This window comes from Saprolegnia parasitica, assembly GCF_000151545.1.
Source record: "Saprolegnia parasitica CBS 223.65 unplaced genomic scaffold supercont2.53, whole genome shotgun sequence".
Taxonomy (NCBI): Eukaryota; Oomycota; class Saprolegniomycetes; order Saprolegniales; family Saprolegniaceae; genus Saprolegnia; species Saprolegnia parasitica.
This window is the reverse complement of record NW_012156447.1, coordinates 17,429-35,181: the sequence shown is the minus strand read 5'-3', so window position 1 is coordinate 35,181 and position 17,753 is coordinate 17,429. Positions and strand designations below refer to the sequence as shown.

At 59.7% G+C, this 17,753-nt stretch overlaps 9 protein-coding genes across 9 annotated transcripts; 6 read left to right on the top strand and 3 right to left on the bottom strand.

Annotated features, from left to right (window-relative positions):
- Window positions 1-98: 98 nt before the first annotated feature.
- Window positions 99-350, bottom strand: SPRG_10299 (hypothetical protein; the record flags this gene model as incomplete). The annotated part of the gene is made up of 2 exons (XM_012349359.1): window positions 99-274; window positions 312-350. The coding sequence occupies 2 exons, from the start codon at window positions 348-350 to the stop codon at window positions 149-151; spliced, it is 165 nt and encodes a 54-aa protein (XP_012204749.1). The 3' UTR covers window positions 99-148.
- Window positions 351-694: 344 nt separating this feature from the next.
- Window positions 695-2,401, top strand: SPRG_10298 (cystathionine beta-synthase; the record flags this gene model as incomplete). Its single annotated transcript, XM_012349358.1, has 6 exons — window positions 695-751; window positions 802-909; window positions 965-1,064; window positions 1,113-1,327; window positions 1,378-1,472; window positions 1,522-2,401. The coding sequence occupies 6 exons, from the start codon at window positions 695-697 to the stop codon at window positions 2,399-2,401; spliced, it is 1,455 nt and encodes a 484-aa protein (XP_012204748.1).
- An 827-nt stretch (window positions 2,402-3,228) lies between these two features.
- Window positions 3,229-4,824, top strand: SPRG_10297 (serine hydroxymethyltransferase 2). The gene has a single exon (XM_012349357.1). It carries the CDS (start codon window positions 3,273-3,275, stop codon window positions 4,659-4,661), a length of 1,389 nt encoding a protein of 462 aa, XP_012204747.1. The 5' UTR covers window positions 3,229-3,272; the 3' UTR covers window positions 4,662-4,824.
- Window positions 4,825-5,985: 1,161 nt separating this feature from the next.
- On the top strand, window positions 5,986-7,288 carry SPRG_10296 (hypothetical protein). Its single transcript, XM_012349356.1, has 2 exons — window positions 5,986-6,678; window positions 6,730-7,288. The coding sequence occupies exons 1-2, from the start codon at window positions 6,017-6,019 to the stop codon at window positions 7,250-7,252; spliced, it is 1,185 nt and encodes a 394-aa protein (XP_012204746.1). The 5' UTR covers window positions 5,986-6,016; the 3' UTR covers window positions 7,253-7,288.
- A 121-nt stretch (window positions 7,289-7,409) lies between these two features.
- SPRG_10295 (hypothetical protein) lies at window positions 7,410-9,483 on the top strand. The gene is made up of 8 exons (XM_012349355.1): window positions 7,410-8,114; window positions 8,166-8,286; window positions 8,343-8,622; window positions 8,666-8,824; window positions 8,869-9,025; window positions 9,069-9,146; window positions 9,197-9,303; window positions 9,347-9,483. Exons 1-8 carry the CDS (start codon window positions 7,413-7,415, stop codon window positions 9,462-9,464), a joined length of 1,722 nt encoding a protein of 573 aa, XP_012204745.1. The 5' UTR covers window positions 7,410-7,412; the 3' UTR covers window positions 9,465-9,483.
- Window positions 9,484-9,534: 51 nt separating this feature from the next.
- SPRG_10294 (hypothetical protein) lies at window positions 9,535-11,457 on the bottom strand (the record flags this gene model as incomplete). Its single annotated transcript, XM_012349354.1, has 8 exons — window positions 9,535-9,684; window positions 9,736-9,942; window positions 9,987-10,127; window positions 10,178-10,260; window positions 10,312-10,366; window positions 10,418-10,612; window positions 10,669-10,728; window positions 10,777-11,457. The coding sequence occupies 8 exons, from the start codon at window positions 11,455-11,457 to the stop codon at window positions 9,535-9,537; spliced, it is 1,572 nt and encodes a 523-aa protein (XP_012204744.1).
- Window positions 11,458-12,067: 610 nt separating this feature from the next.
- Window positions 12,068-13,989, top strand: SPRG_10293 (hypothetical protein). The gene is made up of 3 exons (XM_012349353.1): window positions 12,068-12,336; window positions 12,392-12,638; window positions 12,688-13,989. Exons 1-3 carry the CDS (start codon window positions 12,088-12,090, stop codon window positions 13,959-13,961), a joined length of 1,770 nt encoding a protein of 589 aa, XP_012204743.1. The 5' UTR covers window positions 12,068-12,087; the 3' UTR covers window positions 13,962-13,989.
- Window positions 13,990-14,638: 649 nt separating this feature from the next.
- SPRG_10292 (hypothetical protein) lies at window positions 14,639-15,598 on the top strand (the record flags this gene model as incomplete). Its single annotated transcript, XM_012349352.1, has 2 exons — window positions 14,639-14,947; window positions 14,999-15,598. 2 exons carry the CDS (start codon window positions 14,639-14,641, stop codon window positions 15,596-15,598), a joined length of 909 nt encoding a protein of 302 aa, XP_012204742.1.
- A 67-nt stretch (window positions 15,599-15,665) lies between these two features.
- SPRG_10291 (hypothetical protein) lies at window positions 15,666-16,435 on the bottom strand (the record flags this gene model as incomplete). Its single annotated transcript, XM_012349351.1, has 2 exons — window positions 15,666-15,812; window positions 15,869-16,435. The coding sequence occupies 2 exons, from the start codon at window positions 16,433-16,435 to the stop codon at window positions 15,666-15,668; spliced, it is 714 nt and encodes a 237-aa protein (XP_012204741.1).
- Between the last annotated feature and the right edge of the window lie 1,318 nt (window positions 16,436-17,753).

Genomic DNA, 17,753 nt, shown 5'->3' with positions numbered 1-17,753 from the left:
GTTGGTAACAGGCGTCGCGTAGGTGCTTTACTGGCACGTGCGCCGAGCCGACGCCATCGCGCTCGACACGGCAACGACGACGACGACATGGCGATGGACAGGTATGCATCGTACGACCACATGCAGAGTATCGGCGACAGGCTGCCACTTAGGGCGTGGGACCGACGGCGAGCGGACCGGCGCCGGCAAGGCGGTGGTGGACCGGCTGCAAGGGCGCAGCTGATAGAGCGCATATCGCAGCGTGGGCCACAGGACATGGTGCGACTGGGATCCGCTGCAAGCGTACAGTAGTAGCCACAGCGTACACATACCACACCACGTCGCAGGGTCGTGCAGCGTTGGCCCATCATGGTCCTGCCGCGTGGTTGAGCTTGTTGCTCCAGTTAGATAAGATGGCCCAGTTCTTATCTAAGATTCCCATGGGACACTGCTGGAGGCACGGTAATGCTGTGCTGTGCACGCTGTACCTACTAGACGCCCGTCTTCATTCCACGCACGTACTTGCATTGGCTCGCCACGCGACGCGCAAGGATGGGCCTTGGAGGTCGACGCGGCGGCGACGGCAGCGAGCCCGAAGGCTACCGCTGAAGCCAGGAAGGATCCGGGCACGTTGAAGTGGGCCGCGTGGTATCCGGATACGGGTTCGGAGAAGCGGATACAAAAGCAGGTGCACCACACAAGATCATTTGCAATTATGACCGCGACGTACCAGAAGCCGTTCGATCGCCCGGCGATCCTCCCGACGATCCTCGTACGGTGAAAGACGCGGATGACATGCATGGCTCATGGCGCATGGCGTAGCGCCACGTCGGTGACACGCCCTTGGTGCGCATCAACAAGATCGGCAAGAAGGCCGGTCTCAAGTGCGAGCTCCTTGCCAAGTGCGAGTTCTTCAACGCCGGTGGCTCGGTGCGTGCAGGAATACACGCTGCGCCATGCGTGTTCTTATGCTGGATATGCACAGGTCAAAGATCGCATTGGCCGCCAAATGGTCGAAGACGCCGAAGCTAGCGGCCGCATCAAGCCGGGCGACACGCTGATCGAGCCGACGTCGGGCAACACGGGTACTGTGGCGATGCACCTCACGACGCCCAATGTTATCCATGGCTTAGGCATTGGCTTGGCGCTGGCTGCGGCCATCAAGGGCTACCGCTGCATCATCACGCTCCCTGAGAAGATGAGCGCGGAGAAGGTCAACGTGCTCAAGGCGCTCGGCGCCGAGATCATTCGCACGCCGACCGAAGCTGCTTGGGACTCGCCCGAGAGCCACATTGGTGTCGCTAAGCGCTTGAACGCAGAGATCAAGAACTCGCACATTCTCGACCAGGTACTATTTGACTCGTGCTTGGTTCGGTTCTCACACACAAGCACTGACAGTACACCAACCCCTCCAACCCGAACGCGCACTACCACGTGACGGCCGAAGAGCTCTTGTACCAATGCGACAACAAGATCGACATGGTCGTGCTGAGGTAAGCGCATCCTCTAGCATGCGCCCACGTTCTCATGGGCGCTTTGTAGTGCGGGCACGGGTGGCACGATCTCGGGCATTGCGCGCAAGCTCAAGGAGCGCCTCCCCAACATTATTGTTGTCGGCGTCGACCCCGTCGGTTCGATCCTCGCGCAGCCCGAGGCTCTTAACAACGAAGACCGTCTCCAGCCGTACAAGGTCGAAGGCATTGGGTACGATTTCATTCCGCAAGTGCTCGACCGGTCGCTCGTCGACCAGTGGGTCAAGACCCGCGACCAAGAGTCGTTTGTGATGGCGCGCCGGCTCATCCGCGAGGAAGGGCTGCTCGTCGGCGGCTCGTGCGGCGCGACGATGGCGGCGGCCGTCCAAGCGGCAGCGACATTGAAGGAAGGCCAGCGCTGCGTGGTGCTCCTCGCCGACTCGACGCGCAACTACATGAGCAAGTTCCTCAACGACCAGTGGATGTACGACAACGACTTTGTCCAAGATACGCTCCACACGGCCGACAACTATGCGAAATTCAAAAAGTCGATGCAGACGTGGTGGGCCGCCCAGCCGCTCTCGGTGCTGAGCCTCCCGACGGCCAAGACGCTTCTGCCGACGATTTCGTGCAAGGATGCGATCGGCGTCATGGAAGCCAATGGGTTTGACCAAATGCCGGTGGTCGACGCGACCGGAAAGCTCCTCGGCGTCGTCACCAACGGCCAACTCCTCTCCAAGCTCGCGTCCGGCCGCCTCGCCGCGAAGGACTGCGTCAGCGTCGGCATGTTTCAGCACTTTAGCCGCGTCCTGCCCGATGCGACCCTCGCCGACCTCGCCGAGACGTTCGACAAGGAGTTCTTTACACTCGTGTGCGACGCCAACGACCGCGTCTCGCACATTGCGACCCGCATCGACCTCGTCCACTACATCACGACCGCTCAGCAGTAGAAGATGTCCCGGCTCGCGTGCACGACGTCCTCCTCTATGCCAACGGCTCGAAAGACGTGTTCATTGTATCCTCGGCGTGTTGTTGTGTTGGTTGGATTCCGTTGCCAGAGCTTTCCCACAGGCAACGAAACCTTCCTACTAGTACATCCGGGACCCAACGACGACGACCGTCGATCGTGGTGCCGGAGCGAATGCGCAAGTCACAAATGAGGTGGCTCTCGTTCGTGGCGCCACGTCAAGGATACCACGGCCTCATGGCCAGTCACGCGAGCACGTGCCTAGATGGCCACCGACGCGCGCATCGGCGGCCACAAGAGTTACCGTGCGCCTTGCCGGATGCCATGTCGCACCCATCACGAAGCCTGCTCAACGGCCCCAAGCGAACCCCTGCCAGGTAGACGAGCGAGTCCATGCATTGCCCTCGGTATACGCATCAGCGACGACCGTCGAGCGATGACGTACTACGTGGCAGCGCCAGACGACGATTACCATACACCCCTGGCCACGGCCACGAATTCCCGATGCGTTCGGCTGCGGATGCGTATACCGTTGATGTGCCATTTAATTCCACGCGATGCTTTTCCAGTGTCATTTAATTCGGTTTGCAGTAGTCTTCGCGTGCCTTCACTGCGGTATTGTATGCAAGATCGTGCGAAAGTATAAAAAGACATGGAAATTTAATGCACATCCGCTTACCTAATCAAACCATGGATCTTTTCGACACACGATGGGATTGGATGACGCAACGATCTTTTTTCATTTTGGCCAATGGCCTTGCGCCATCCAGACCGCGTTCGAAAAACCCTTGATCCGTCGAGGTTGGCACTTTGCCTTTTGCCTCCTTCGTCGCAGCAGCCTCCTCTTCCTCACCATGTCGGCCTCCGGTAACATTAGCTTGGAACAGCACGACCCGGAGATGTTCAACCTCATCGAGGCCGAGAAGAACCGCCAGTGGAAGTGCTTGGAGCTCATCGCGTCCGAGAACTTCACGTCGCGCGCCGTCATGGACTGCCTTGGCTCGTGCTTGACCAATAAGTACGCCGAGGGCATCCCGAGCGCGCGCTACTATGGCGGTAACGAGGTCATTGACAAGATCGAGACGCTCTGCCAGACGCGCGCCTTGAAGGCGTATGGCCTCAACCCCGAAGAGTGGGGTGTCAACGTGCAGCCGTACTCGGGCTCGCCGGCCAACTTTGCCGTCTACACGGCGCTCCTCCGCCCGCACGACCGCATCATGGGCCTCGACTTGCCCAGTGGTGGCCACTTGACCCACGGCTTTTACACGTACTCCAAGGCCGAGAACACGCGCAAGGCCGTCTCGGCGACCTCGGTCTACTTTGAGTCGCTCCCGTACCGCGTGCACCCCGAGACGGGCCTCGTCGACTTTGAGAAGCTCGCCGAGACCGCCGCGCTCTTCAAGCCCGCCATGATTGTCTGCGGTGGCAGCGCGTACCCGCGTGACTGGGACTACGCCGCGTTCCGCAAGATCGCCGACGACAACGGCTCGCTCCTCATGTGCGACATGGCCCACTACTCGGGCCTCGTCGCTGCCCAGGAGCACGCGAGCCCGTTCGAGTTCTGCGACGTGGTCACGACGACGACGCACAAGAGTCTCCGCGGCCCGCGCGCCGGCATGATCTTCTTCCGCAAGGACACGCGTGGCTTTGAGAACAAGATCAACCAGGCTGTCTTCCCTGCGCTTCAGGGCGGCCCGCACGAGCACCAGATCGCGGCCATCGCGACGCAGCTCAAGGAGGTCATGACGCCCGAGTTCAAGGCGTACGCCAAGCAGGTCAAGTCCAACTGCCGTGCGATCGCGGCCGCGCTTGTCGAGTACGGCTATGTCCTCTCGACGGGCGGCACTGACAACCACTTGCTTCTCTGGGACCTCCGCCCCGTCGGCATTACCGGCTCCAAGATGGAGAAGCTTTGTGACGAAGTGTGCATCACGCTCAACAAGAACTCGGTGCTTGGTGACCGCAGCGCCGTCACGCCCGGTGGCGTCCGCGTCGGCACGCCGGCCTTGACTTCGCGTGGCTTCAAGGAGGCCGACTTTGTGACTGTTGCCGGCTTCCTCCACCGCGCCGTCCAGCTCTGCCTCGAGATCCAGGCGACGACGGGCAAGAAGATCGTCGACTTCAACAAGGCGCTCGAGTCGCATGCCGGCGTCAAGGCGCTCCGCGCCGATGTCAACGCGTTTGCGACCAAGTTCAACATGCCCGGCTTTGACGTCGCGTCGATGCGCAACAAGACCATCTAAGAAGGGTCGAGCTTATATATATAACACCGTAGTAGACGTGTCCATCGGCGTCCGACCGCGTCTCCGACGAGTAGACAAATTCGTGTACTTCTCGCAGTGCGCTCGGCGTCCTGCATACGTCGTTTTGCCAATACAATACTTTTACCACGTCTGGAGATTGGACCCTCAACTGTCGCCCTTCCATCTCTTCCTCGCTCCACTTCAAAAACTTAAAAGATGCCGTCGGTTTGAATCGAGCTGGGATGCGCTCCCAACTCTGTTGCGGTCGACGTCCCAATGACAAGGCTACATGAGTCGTCTGGCCAAGATGAAACGTGGCAGCACCAGTGTGCGAGGCTGTCACACAGGTTGACACAACTTTGGCACCGTTTCCGTGTGTCCGCTGCGACCCAAGACTAAAGCATGCGACCGAGCTACGTGCTTTAGCAGCACTCCCGCACGCCTGCAAACCTTTGATGCCAGCCTTCAGCGTCATGGACCCTAACGGACCAAGCTGTGCTGCTTCAACGCGCGTCCTACTGCGTAAGCAGCTTGCTGTACGACCCAACCAACCGAGCCAATGGCGTACAAAGACACTGGCGGGTGGGACTGCGCCGTGTGGTTGAATACAGCAGCGTTGTTCCTTGTCAACGCCAATGAGATTCGAGCCGGTCCGACACGGCTCTCACCCAAGATGGCTCTCAGCACCATTTTGTATCGAAACGATGAGCTGCGATCGAGAGGCCGACAACTGGAACACCACGAGCGAGCGTGGCAAGACGACGATACCGTGTTGCACACACCAGTCACCAACCAAGGTCGCCAACGAACGTGTTTCGTCCATAGGAGCGAAGAAGAAGGAACCTCGCGAAGCAGGCAAGACTCTGCTGGCGGCAAGACAATATTGGCCATCCAGCGTCATAATGCATCATATTGTCGCCTCCCGCACCGTGTGAAATGTGCGCTGCGGGGTGGGAATCACTTGTGTGTGCCCCAGGCGGCACGAGATCCATCTTGCTGGTACTCACGCAGCAGCAGGCAAGATGTGTGCTGTCCGCGTGCCACGTCATGGGTCTAGCTTGGGCTTTTGATGGAAACGCTTCTGGCAACGCAGAGCGAACCAGTCACTCCCTGTTGGTCGGCCTCGTACTATTAGCAGGAGACAATGCGCCGTGAGGCGAGGAAGCTTGCATGCAAGCATCTGGCAAGGTCTATCTCTGCATTGCGGTGTGGCAGAGCGCAAACCAGCTGTTTTCAAGTAGGGCCCCCCACGTATGTAGCCATCGCACGCAATGCCGTGTAACAGGGTGGAGAACCACGTGGGATTTTTCACATGTGGGAAATCGGCCCGTCAGTCTCAAATCGGCCAGACGAGCATGCTGCGAGGGAAGAGCCATAGCATTGCCAGCGGCGTCCGGGAAGAGCCGCGCCGCCAGCCGCCGACGTCACGCACCAAGAGCGTCGTGCTGGTTGACGACCGTATCTCGGTCGCGTACGACCGGCCGACGCGGTCGTCGGCGGCGCCGCCTGTCATCCACGAGCGCTCGTCGCTGCTGAGCGCCGCCGAGAAGTCGACCTGCTACCGCTACATCCAGTCGCGCCAGCATGCGGCGCTAGACTTTGCCTCCAAGGACGGGTCCGTCGCGCGCGCGCTCGTCAAGAACAAGCTCGGCGTCGACGTCTATGCGTCGCCATTGCATTGGGAGGACGTCCGGGCCACCGTGCGCGTCAACGGGACCGTCAAGGACATCATGAAGCTGCTGTGCAGCCCGACCTCGGACGAGTTTCTCGCCAACCAGCGCACCATCATGGGCGACCATGTCGTCGACGCCAAGGTGCTCGACCTCATTCGCAGCGAGGGCAATTTCTTCCACTGCGGCCTCAAGTGGATGGCCGTGAAGGGCATGATCGACCACCCGCAGACGTTCGACTTTGTGAGCCTCGACTACACGGATGTCTCGCGCATGGACGACGACGCGTGGATGGGGTACCGGGTCGTCGAGTCCATTCGCCTCGGCGTCTGCCCGCCCAAGCCAGAGTACGGTCACTGCAATCCCATGCTTGGACGCGATTGAGACTATGATCCTAGGTTTACCCGCGCCTCGGTTCGCTGCGAGGCGTATCTGGTCATGGAAACCTCGACGCCGCACGTGGTCGAGGTGACGTACGCAGCACACATCGACTGGAAAGCACCCGGCACGTCGCGGCCCAAGCTCCAAGCGTTCCACGACCACGTCATCGACCGGCTCATCAACATCCGCACGGCCGCCGAAAACATGCGCCTCGCCAAGCTCGCCATCATTGGCACGGAGAAATGGGTCCGCGACACGGACCGGACCGAGTGCTCCGTGTGCACGGATACCTTTCGGCTCATGCTCCGGCGCCACCACTGCCGCATGTGCGGCGAAGTCATTTGCCGCAAGTGCAACACCAAAGTGCACGTCCCGACAGGCCTCAACGACACCAAGACGTGCCGTGTGCGCGTGTGCTTTTACTGCCTCATGAAGTCGCGCGAAACCGAGACCGACCTCCTTGCACCGCTCAACCCGCGCGAAGCCCGCTTGAACGGCCTCGTCGAAGCCACGTTCTTGTGCCCAGAGATGGACGACTAGCAGTAGCTTATTATAATAGATATACACGCTTGACGCGTCCGAGCGATTGACACCCCGAGGCGACGGCGAGGCTGCCATCCGTGCCTGGTCCTTGGGCTGGCCACGTATGCGGATGTCATCCGGATAACCAGACGGGCCAGTGGCTGCACAATCGACTGGGATGGCCGACGAACCACTGCCCCGCGTCTGGTTCAACGCGACGCCTGAGGTCGACTACTACGCGGCGCTGAACGTGAGCCGGAGTGCGACCGCCGACGAGGTGCGCAAGGCCTTCTTCGCGCTGAGCCGCGAGTTCCACCCGGACAAGACCAAGCACACGGACGAGGCGAACCAAGAGTACCCGCGCTTGGACCGCGCGTACAAGGTGCTCTCGTCGGCGCCATTGCGCTTGGCGTACGACAACTATGGCGAACGAGGCGTCTTGGCGCTTGAGGAAGACAAGAAGGCCGACTGGACGCTCGGTACGTATGTGGCCACGGACGCCGAAGTCGAGGAGCGCGTCCGGGTGCTGCTTCGCCGCTGGAACGAAAAGCACATCCAGGCGCAGTTCCTCTCGCATACGGACTGCGAAGTGAGCATTGACGCGACCGACTTTGTGCGTTTCCCGCTCTTCTCGCTGCGCCAGATCTTCAACAAGGACCACCGCATGATCAGCATCTCGCAAATGGTCATGCGCCAGTCGACCAACATCCAAGTGTCGCCCAACACGACGTTCGTGCTCGGCGGGTACCTCTACGACAAGGACGGGCTCGGCCTCGGCGCGCTCACGTGCGGCATCAACTACGTGACGGCCGACCCCGCTGCGCTGCGGATATACCTCTCGTCCGAGATGGGCTGGACGCCCAAGCTCAGCGTGCATCTTGTACGACGTCGCCACTGCATCTCTGTCGTTGACGCCTGTGTGTGGATATAGGAGCAACCCATGTCGTCGACGACGTCGTGCTTTCTCATGCCCAAGCTCACGACCGACGGCCTCGACATGACGGTCGGTGTCCACCACGTGCTGCGTCTCTCGCCCACGTTGCCGCTGCAAGGTACATTTGACCAACGTGATACCTCGATAGTAGTACTCACCATGTGCGATACATAGCGAGCATGCTCTTTAGCCTTCACGATGGTCTCAAGTCGAGCTTGCAGTACCAGGACGAGTCGATTGAGGCTGGCACGTCGCTCGCGATCCAGAACGACGGCCCGCATCTCGGCGTGAACCTCAAGAAGCAAGTGACCTCCCATACGTCGGCCAAGGTCGGCGTCGACGCGAGCCTCGGCAACGTCGGCATGGTGCTCACGACCACGTCCCAAGTGTCGCGCCGGAGCCGCGTCAGCATCGCCTTGCGCCTCGCCCTCCAAGGCATCAACCTCCGCTTCGGGTATTGTCGCACTTGACACATTGATACGAAACACATGTCTCAGGCTCGCACGCGGTAACGTGCGGTTTGCGATTCCGATTGCGATCGCACCGCTCTCGACCGCGACGGCCTGGAACACATTTTTTGCGGCGACGCTGCCGTTTGTGGTCTCGGCCGTCGTGCGCCAAGTGCTTCGGCCGGCGCAAAAGCGCAAGCAGCTGCGGTATTGGTATGCCAATCGTATCAAGTTGATAGAATCCGTGCTAGCCAAGTACAGTCGGAGCACGCGCGTCGCATCTCGTACCTCATGGAGGCCCGGCGCTGTGCGCTCGCGCAGCAAACGCTCATGGCCCGTACGGCCAAGAAAGAGACGACCGAGGCAGGCATCGAGATTCTGGTCGCGCGCTATGGCAAGCACCCGACGGTACGTCTCTTCCAACTGCATGTGATGCGACCACGCGTTGCAGACGGCGCAAGATGGGCTTCCGTCGTCGATCGAAGACGTCAATATCGACGTGACGATTCCGCTGCGCTTCTTCCTCCACGTATTCCCTCGAACGATTCTTGGATTGCAGATAGGACCTTCATGACGTAGGACGGTCGTTTGCACCTCCAAGCCACGTCCAAGGCGGGCTTGCTCGGCTTCTATGACCCGTGCATTGGCCTCTACGACCCGCAAGTGCCGAAGGACGGCCCCCAGCTGTACGAGATGAGCATCATCGAGTCTCTCGAACATCGCTTGTAGGTACATCCGGTACGCGTACGACGGCAACGTGTACGAAGCCACCTTCCTTGACCAGCAAGAAGTCGTGCTGCCGTCCGTGCACGCCCAGCCCATGGGGCCCGTCGGCCACGTCTTGTGAGAGCGATCGATACATAGACATACGATATATGCGAATGCGATCTGCTTTTGTGCTTGGTGCTACCCGCAAATTAGATCGAGAAGCGCGTAGTGGGATCGGCGACCGGCGTATTCTCTCTTGGCGCACGGGCGCGGGGCGACGACGGCGGGGCCGACTTCCAGGACGAGCTTAAACGCCCCGAAGTGCACGCATGCACCATGAGCCAGAGACTCAGCAAGACCTACAAACGAGGCATCGGCATGTTGCGTCGACGATAATATGCTACGACGACCTTGAAGGCGCTGAGGCAAAAGAACCCGAGCACAAGGATGCACATCCACGCGGGCCGCGACATGGTGAACGCCCAGTCCCCTTCGAGGGACGCGGCCGTCTCGGCGTCCTTGAGCGCCTCGTGCACCATGCGCACCGTCACGCACGCAAGCGGGAGTGAGATGAGCCCGAGGCGACGAGACACAAACTGCGTGTGGTCTTGGATCGTCTATTGGAACGACCGGTATGTACGTGCGAGTCAAGCCGTCGTACCGAGTCGCTGCGGTAGCCCGAGACGTCCCGACAAAGGATCGTCATGAACTTCGAGTAGACGCTCGGCGGGATCTGGTTGAACTTGGTGATGAACGCATGCTTGATCCAGTCAATGAGCATCTCGGCCAAGAGCACCATGGCCTACAAGATCGCGCATCATCATTCTCTATGGCGCACCGGCGACGTCGTACCGTGCCGTCGGCCACGTCCTTGCCGTCGGATTGCAGCAAGATGAGACCGATGATGAGCATGAGCTTAAAGCGCTCGACGATATCTATCGACCAGAAGGACATACAGCGTGTTGGAGATTTCGAGATGTACGTACCACTGCACGCAATCTGAAAGAGGTTTTGCTCCTCAAACTTCTTGAAGACACTTGTCTGGTCATCGTTGCCATGACCACACGCATGGCAACATCCGATCGTACGCACCTTGAGCTCGGCAAAGTTGTTGGAGATGAGCAGCGTCAGAAGCGACGTCGAGCTCGAGTGGATCGCCACGTTCATCGTCACGACCTGGCCAAAGAGGAGAAGCGAGTGCAGCAGTACACACATGTAGCAAGAAAACAAGAGCAGGATACGACCAAGCATCAAGAGATGGAGGCGGAAAGGATATCGACGTAGAGACTGCAGATGGTAAAGTCAAACGTCATGCGGCCGATGCGGCGCGGCTGGAACTTGACGGTAAAGTACATGGCATCCAGCACGTCTTGGCCCAGCGAGCAGAAGAGCTTGTCAACAATCTAGTCGGATTCTATGGCGCGTTCTGAAAGATGATGAGACGTCGCTACCTCGAGCATCGTGAAGAGCACGTAGAGCTTGATGAGCGCTTGGCCGCGGATCAAGTGGTACACGCGGGACATGTCCACTTGGTACAAGACACTCGTGCTGAGTACCATGATGATCGCAAGGAGCATGTCATGCATGTGCGACCGGCGGAACGTGCGCTTGTAGAAGAGCGAGACGACGCCCGAGCCGAGCGCGAGGACGATGCGCAGCGGGAGGTACGTGAAGACGTAGATGAAGCTGTCGATGCAGAGGAGGAGGCCATAGAGCACGAGCTTCTCGATCTCGACAAACGACTTGAGAAAGTTGACCACGCGCTGCTGGTTGTGCGGTCCCTCGCTCTCCTTGATCTCCATGATGCCAAACACTTCGCGGTACAGAAAGTCCACAAGAAGCGCGCGCTGCGGCGGCGGCGCGAGGTTGACCTTTTGTCGGGGCGACGAGGGCCGCGACGACGGTGTCCGGCGTGGCGTCGGCGAGGCGGCGGGCGTCACGAGCGGCGGGATCACCAGCGGTGGAGGCCGCGCTGCGATCATGATCGGGCTCGTAATCGCGACGGCTGATGGCGGCGCGTGGATCTCCAGAGGCGGCAGTTGCGGTCGGCTTGAGGGCGCCTCAGTCGGCGGCTTGTTGCGCTGGCGCTTCGTCGCGCTGTCGCGTCGCTTGTTCGGCTTGTGCACCGTCATGCGAACGCAACTTTATCCTCGGAAGACTGACACTATAATCAGTATCACACGATATCCGAATAATGCATATAGTGTACGTCCCTGAAACTAGTGTTACTTCAACACTTGGCGGGGCGTTGAAGCGCGAGCGACACGTAGTCGGTGCGGGACTGACTCTTGACTTGACGGCTCAAGAGGCCCAAGGCCTTGGGCGCTCGTTATCGGCTCGCGTATGCGACGGTGCTCGTGGAACATGTAGCCTCCTGGCCAGCGCGACGTTCGACTTGCAGACAGAATCTTAGCCAGCTGCCAGACACTGTAATTTGAGGTGGCAACAGTATGCAAAAGATACGCTGGCACGAAACGTGGGGCGCAGACGCGCGACGTCCTTCGAACCTCCAACGACAGCCCAAGGAGCTCGGGTGGCGGTATCAGAGCTTATAGGCCACTGCAGTGCTGCCACGTATTCTATCGGCGGTCGAGGTGACTGGCGTTCGTTTCGCGAGGTACGTGGGCTTTGTATGGATCTATTTTTAATTGTCCATTTAATGATATCTTGAGATTTGTATGTAATTGAATTCCTTGACGTTGAGGTGTTTCACACCGCTGCTCGGCCAGCGTCTTTTATTCTCGATTTGACCGGCGAGCACGATGGCGTCGAAGACCAAGTCGGGCAAGCCCGACGACCAGACCAAGCTGAAGAAGATCCTGGACGAGCTCATGAAGCGCGACGAGAACAGGTTCTGCGCCGACTGCGGTGCCCGCGGCCCGCGCTGGGCGTCCATCAACCTCGGCGTTTTCATCTGCATTGCGTGCTCGGGCATCCATCGCAGCCTCGGCGTGCACCTCACGTTTGTGCGCAGTGTCAACTTGGACGCATGGACCTCCGACCAAGTCACGGTACGCCCATGGTACATATGAAGAACGGCAGGAACTGATGGTGCGATGCGTGTAGCAAATGCAAAAGTGGGGCAACGCCAAGGCGAAAGAGTACTACGAAGCCTGCGTCCCGCGCGACTACCGCATCCCCACAGAGCACTCGTCCGTGCGTGACAAGGAAATGTGGATTCGCGACAAGTACGAGCGCAAGCGATTTGTTGGCCGCGAAGGCGACGACGGTCCGAGCGCCCGGAGAACGGGCAGCGGCAAGACCAAGAAGCAAGAGTACGAAAACGAAGCGTCCGAAGAAGAGCGCGAGCCTGGTATGTCTCTGCAAGATGAATGAAAGCGTATAAATCGCGAGAAACGTAGCTCCGTCGCGACGAACGGGCAGTGCCAAGGCCGCCCCCAAGGCGGCCCCCAAAGCTGCCCCCGCTGCCGACATTCTCAACTTTGGCGACTTCTCGGCGGCGCCGGCTGCTGCAGCCACAGCATCGAGTTTTGGCAACTTTGGCGTGCCGGCCAACCCCCCGTTCGATCCGTTTGCGCCGCCACCACCTGCCCCCGCGGCCGCCGCCCCCAAGCAAGACGACTGGGGCGGCTTCACGGGCAGCTCTCAGTTTGGCAGCCAGACCAAGGCTCCGTCTGGCGACGCTTTCTTGCAAGCGCCTGCCCCGCCGACACACGAAACCGCGAAGAACAACATCATGGCCAGTTTTGGTGCACCGGCGGCACCTCAGAACGCGTTTGGTGGCATGATGCCTCCGGGCCAGCCTCAGTTCGGTGGCCAGCCCATGCCCGGCTTTGGTGGTCAGCCCAACTTTGGCGGCCAACCCGGTGGTCAACCCAACTTTAACGGCCAGCCCGGTGGCCAGCCCAACTTCGGTGGTCAACCCGGCGGCTTTGGTGGTCCTCCCAATGCCGGTGGTTTCGGTGGCCAGCCTAACTTTGGGGGTCAGCCAAACTTTGGGGGTCCGCCAAACGCTGGTGGTCAACCCAACTTCGGCGGTCAGCCCAACTTCGGCGGTCAGCCCACCGCTGGTGGCTTCGGCGGCCAGCCCAACTTTGGCGGTCAACCCGCCGTTGGTGGCTTCGGTGGTCAGCCCAACTTTGGTGGCCAACCGGCCACTGGTGGCTTTGGCCAGCCTGGCAACAACGGTTTTGGCGCCCCGTCCGGCTTTGGTGCGCCTGCCGGCGGCTTTGGTGGTGCTCCACCGTCCGCGAATCCCATGGGCGGTGCGGCCCCCGGAGGCTATGGCTCGAACCCGCGGCCAATGGGCGGCTTTGGTGGCATGCCGCCGCAAAACATGATGGGCGGCAACGCGCCAGCGCCCGGCAACTTTGGCAGCAACGGCTCGTCGGGCCCGCGCCCGATGTTCAACATGGGCCAGCCCAACATGGGCGGTATGCCCGGCATGATGGGCCAGCCTACTATGGGCGGCATGATGGGCCAGCCGAACGCAGGCATGGCCCCACCCGGTACGATGGGTATGACGATGGGCCAAGCAGCGCCCCAAGACAACCGCTTCGGCAGCTTTGGCGCCATGGGCTCGATGCAGCAGCAGCCCGCGCGCGGGTTCCCGCCCCAGCAGCAATCGCAGCAGCAGCAGGGCAACCATAACCAAGGCATCAATCCGTTCTTTTAACCCACTTCAATACCAACGACACGTCGGCTCATCTATGCCAGCAAAGATACATGGGCGCTGAACGTCGAAGTTGGCCATACAAACCGCAAGTGCACTTGGCGGGCGTCGAAAGATTGAGTTGCCGCTAGCGAGGTCGGGACAAAAAGGGTGCGTGGCGCGGACGCCAGCGTGGAGAGGTTTAAAAACACGCAACTTGGGGCGCGCTGGCTCGGATCAGGCGGTGATTGACACACAAACGGTGCACTGGAGCCATCATGGATGAGGCACCAGAGGTGCACGCTCAAGGAAGCGCTCCGTGGAAGTGATAGGAAACGATGATTGGAGCATCCTGGATACACGGCTCTGGGAGTGAATGGGACGGTGGCCTAGAGATCTGGGCTGCAACCGGGAAGGGTGACTGTGTTGGCAGTTGATAGATGGTTGTGGTCGTCCTGGACGCTCGCTCTCCACTACAGTTGCTTACAGTTGCCGTATCCTTTGCCACCGGCCGCGGTGTGTGCAACGCTCGTCGGCTCCCTCTGCCGGGCAAGTTGCGTGGATTTAGACTTTCTAAGGTTGAATTTGGCGGATGTACCCTTTTTGTCATGGACCAATCTTTGCCCGTGGCAGTCGTATAAACTTTGGTAGGGAGAAGGCCGCCATGCACCAACGATTGCGCACTTGGCAATTGGCGCAGCATGTCGCTCCTGGACCTCTCGACCGATGACGCCGACGATGGCTTCGGTCTCGCCGTCGACGAACTCGAGATGGACATCGGCGCCGACATCTTTCGCCCGTCCGCGACCCTTGCCGACGACAGCTTCCTCAAGGACGAGTTCAGCCTCGATGCCATGAGCCTCGAACCGCTCTTGTTCTGTGAGTTTGGCCCCTTCTCGCCGCCGTCGTCGCCGCGTCTGCGCAAGAAGGACGCGAGTTTCACGCACACGGCGACTGGCAGCATCAAGCCCGAGCCTGCGACGTCGCTGCCACCCAAGTACTTCAAGACCGTGCGCAGCTCGCCACAGAAACGCCGCATGATCTCACGTACACTGGGCCAGATCAAGTCGTTCTCGTTCTCGACACCGCCACCTGAGCCCATTGCGCCCGTCGCTGCGACGCCTTTGACTGTGGTGACGAGAACGTCGTCGTCACCCAAGCCGATTCGCCCCAAGAAGGTCGACGAAGACGTCGTTATCAAGGAAGAGGCTATTGAGGCGGAACCGGAGCCCGTTGTGACGCCCAAGCGACAGGCGGCGCGCATGCTATTGGCGCCTACGCCGACTGCGTCGCCAGTGGCCTCGCCCCAGGCGTCACCGGCCTCACCACTGCGCGTAATGCCGTCATCGCCGTCCATGGCGACCCCCATCTACATCAAGAAGGAAGTGGTCGATGACGCGTTCTCACCAATGCTGGAGAAGTCGACGACCAAAAATGTCGTGTCGTCGGCCAAGTGGACGACGTTGCAGGACATGCCGACGCTGCCGCCGCGCTACTACCGTGGTCCCGACTCGTCGCCGGAGAAGAAGCGCGCGCACTCGACGACCTTCGGACGCATGTCGTCCTTCTCGTTCAAGATGCCCAAGCTCGCAGCCGCCAAGACCGACGACGACAGCGTCAATCTCATGAAGCGAGGTGCGGCCATGGGCCAGCAGCCGTAGCTTCTCGCGTAGCATAGATATCCAATCAAAAAGTCTGCTCGAGTGCAGCGTAAATTATAGCATCAGATTACATCGTCGTCGTTGTTAAGGCCTCGTCAGTGGCCAGTGGGCACTTGAGTACCATGAAGCGAAGCGCGGTGAGGTACTTCATGTACTCTTCAAGACACGCCTTCAAATTCCGGTTCTCTACGAGCGCCGAGTGCATGTCCAGCGTCTAGCAGCATACCATGAGATCCTGCCACAACTACTTGGGACGAGCAATGTACATACCTCCTGTCGCGCACTGAGTTCCCACGGTGAAGCGTCCCGCGCCTTTTGGTCGAGCCGCTGGATGAGCTGGCAGCGCATCGAGACGAGCTCCTTGGCCTCGGATGTGAGCGATGCGATCTTGACGGCGCCATGTGGCTTGGACGCATCGATGATCGTGTCGTCGCGCTCGATCGCGGGCAGCGGCGACGGGCTAAAGTAGTGTCGTCGTGGCCGCTTCATCGGGATCGACGAGAGCGTCGCCGACTTGAGGAGGTGCGACTGCAGCGAGTGGATCGCCTTGCAGTGCGCCACGACGGTTTGATGGAGGTTGCGGCGCTGGACCTCTAATGTGTGCCGGCCAATGGCTTCGAGGCGCGCCGATCGCTCCCAGGCCGTCGCGGCTTCCATCTTTTCACTCACGGCGTGGCGCATCTTCCACAGCGTCGTTTCGAGCGTCATCGCTTCGCTCGCGAGCGTCGTCACGAGCTGCAAGTCGCGCTGGCGCTTCCGGCCATGCGGCCGCGTCTCGGGCGTCGTCTGCGAGTCGTCCGAGTCGGACACGTCGTCGGCCTCGTAGTGCGTCGTCATTGAGCATCGAGGTGATCGAGAAGGGCGGTCTGGTCGTCATGCTGCAAGTGTTGGCGCAAGCGCAAGTTGAATTCTGAACACGAGCGCGGTCGCGACAAGCGCTTAAAATTATTTGACACCGAGAAAGGCGGCATGGCATACAAACATCCAGTATAAAGACCGCAGTTTTAACCGCGTGTCCGAGCGTTTTGTTGACATGTCCGCTTCAACCTCCGTAAACGTCTTTTATTTGCGGTGCAGATGTGTCCGAACGGCCTAGCAGCTTGTATATGCCTCAAATGGTTAATGTTCGACAATGTATACATGGATTTGTAAAGCGGCGCAACCATATATGGTGCAGCATACGTTATTCGCCCGATCCACCGTGCCATCTACTTGATGTTTGTATGGAATCTTAGCACCTTGCAATCGTAGGATTAAATGGCGCCGCTGGATCTTGCCGTTGATTGCATGGAACAGACACCTCATAATCAACACGCTGGTGGCGGGAGGGGCGACCGAGGTCGGGCCCGGCCCCGTTCAAAGATGCGGTGATGATGACTCTATCTCTGGCAGGAGCGCATCGAGTCGAGCCCACAGCAAGGGTGTGACACGGCGCGAGCGGCATCGAGTCGAGCCCACCATGAGACCAAGAATTGATCCATGCGTGGCTACATGGACCGGATCACGAGGACACTTGTAGAAGAAGAAAAGACACTATACGTACTGGTTGTACACCGTTGGACGCACTCGTTTACGTAACCACCCTCTTCCTACGAGTTCGCATGGGCTAGTATTTGGTCGAAGTTGATGACAGCTTGATGGCAGCCATGGATCGAACCTCGACAGGTTGAGATGCGTGCCGGTATCCCAGTAGCCACGTCACGAAACGAGTATGACGACGAGACACGGCTTGCCCGTGTCGGTCCGAGAAGCCCGACGTGACAAGCTGGGTGGGCCCCCATCAGACAAGCTACCACGTGGAACTTGACCATTTCCTTCTCCACCGTAATCACACTAAACAGCTGGCATTTTCGACTAAACGTGGCGGAGGTTTCGCCCAATTGCCCCAGCTCGGATCGGTCGTCGATCGTCTAACGTTGCAGTGCGGTCGTAAGGGCGACGCAGGTAATAGTGCTTAGCCAAATGGTGCTAGTACTAGCACTGCGTACGCTTTGTGGAAGCGACCGAGGCGCACAAGCACCCGCGCGTCCGTCTGCAGGTGCCGTGCTTGGATTCTCTTCCTCGAAGGTTCGCCGCGTGCGCTTCAACGAACTGGAAGGTGTAGATACCCGTAGCCTCGGATCGATCATCCTGCTGATGACGTATTGCCTTCGAG

Excerpts from the sequence above, each read along its gene's own strand:
- SPRG_10296 (XM_012349356.1), top strand. The coding sequence starts at position 6,017 with ATGCTGCGAGGGAAGAGCCATAGCATTGCCAGCGGCGTCCGGGAAGAG. Across the intron at positions 6,679-6,729 it reads GTCTGCCCGCCCAAGCCAGA|GTTTACCCGCGCCTCGGTTC; the intron begins GTACGGTCACTG and ends CTATGATCCTAG.
- SPRG_10293 (XM_012349353.1), top strand. The coding sequence starts at position 12,088 with ATGGCGTCGAAGACCAAGTCGGGCAAGCCCGACGACCAGACCAAGCTG. Across the intron at positions 12,337-12,391 it reads GGACCTCCGACCAAGTCACG|CAAATGCAAAAGTGGGGCAA; the intron begins GTACGCCCATGG and ends CGATGCGTGTAG. Across the intron at positions 12,639-12,687 it reads CGAAGAAGAGCGCGAGCCTG|CTCCGTCGCGACGAACGGGC; the intron begins GTATGTCTCTGC and ends CGAGAAACGTAG.
- SPRG_10297 (XM_012349357.1), top strand. The coding sequence starts at position 3,273 with ATGTCGGCCTCCGGTAACATTAGCTTGGAACAGCACGACCCGGAGATG.
- SPRG_10295 (XM_012349355.1), top strand. The coding sequence starts at position 7,413 with ATGGCCGACGAACCACTGCCCCGCGTCTGGTTCAACGCGACGCCTGAG. Across the intron at positions 9,026-9,068 it reads GCTATGGCAAGCACCCGACG|ACGGCGCAAGATGGGCTTCC; the intron begins GTACGTCTCTTC and ends CACGCGTTGCAG. Across the intron at positions 9,304-9,346 it reads CCGAAGGACGGCCCCCAGCT|GTACATCCGGTACGCGTACG; the intron begins GTACGAGATGAG and ends CATCGCTTGTAG.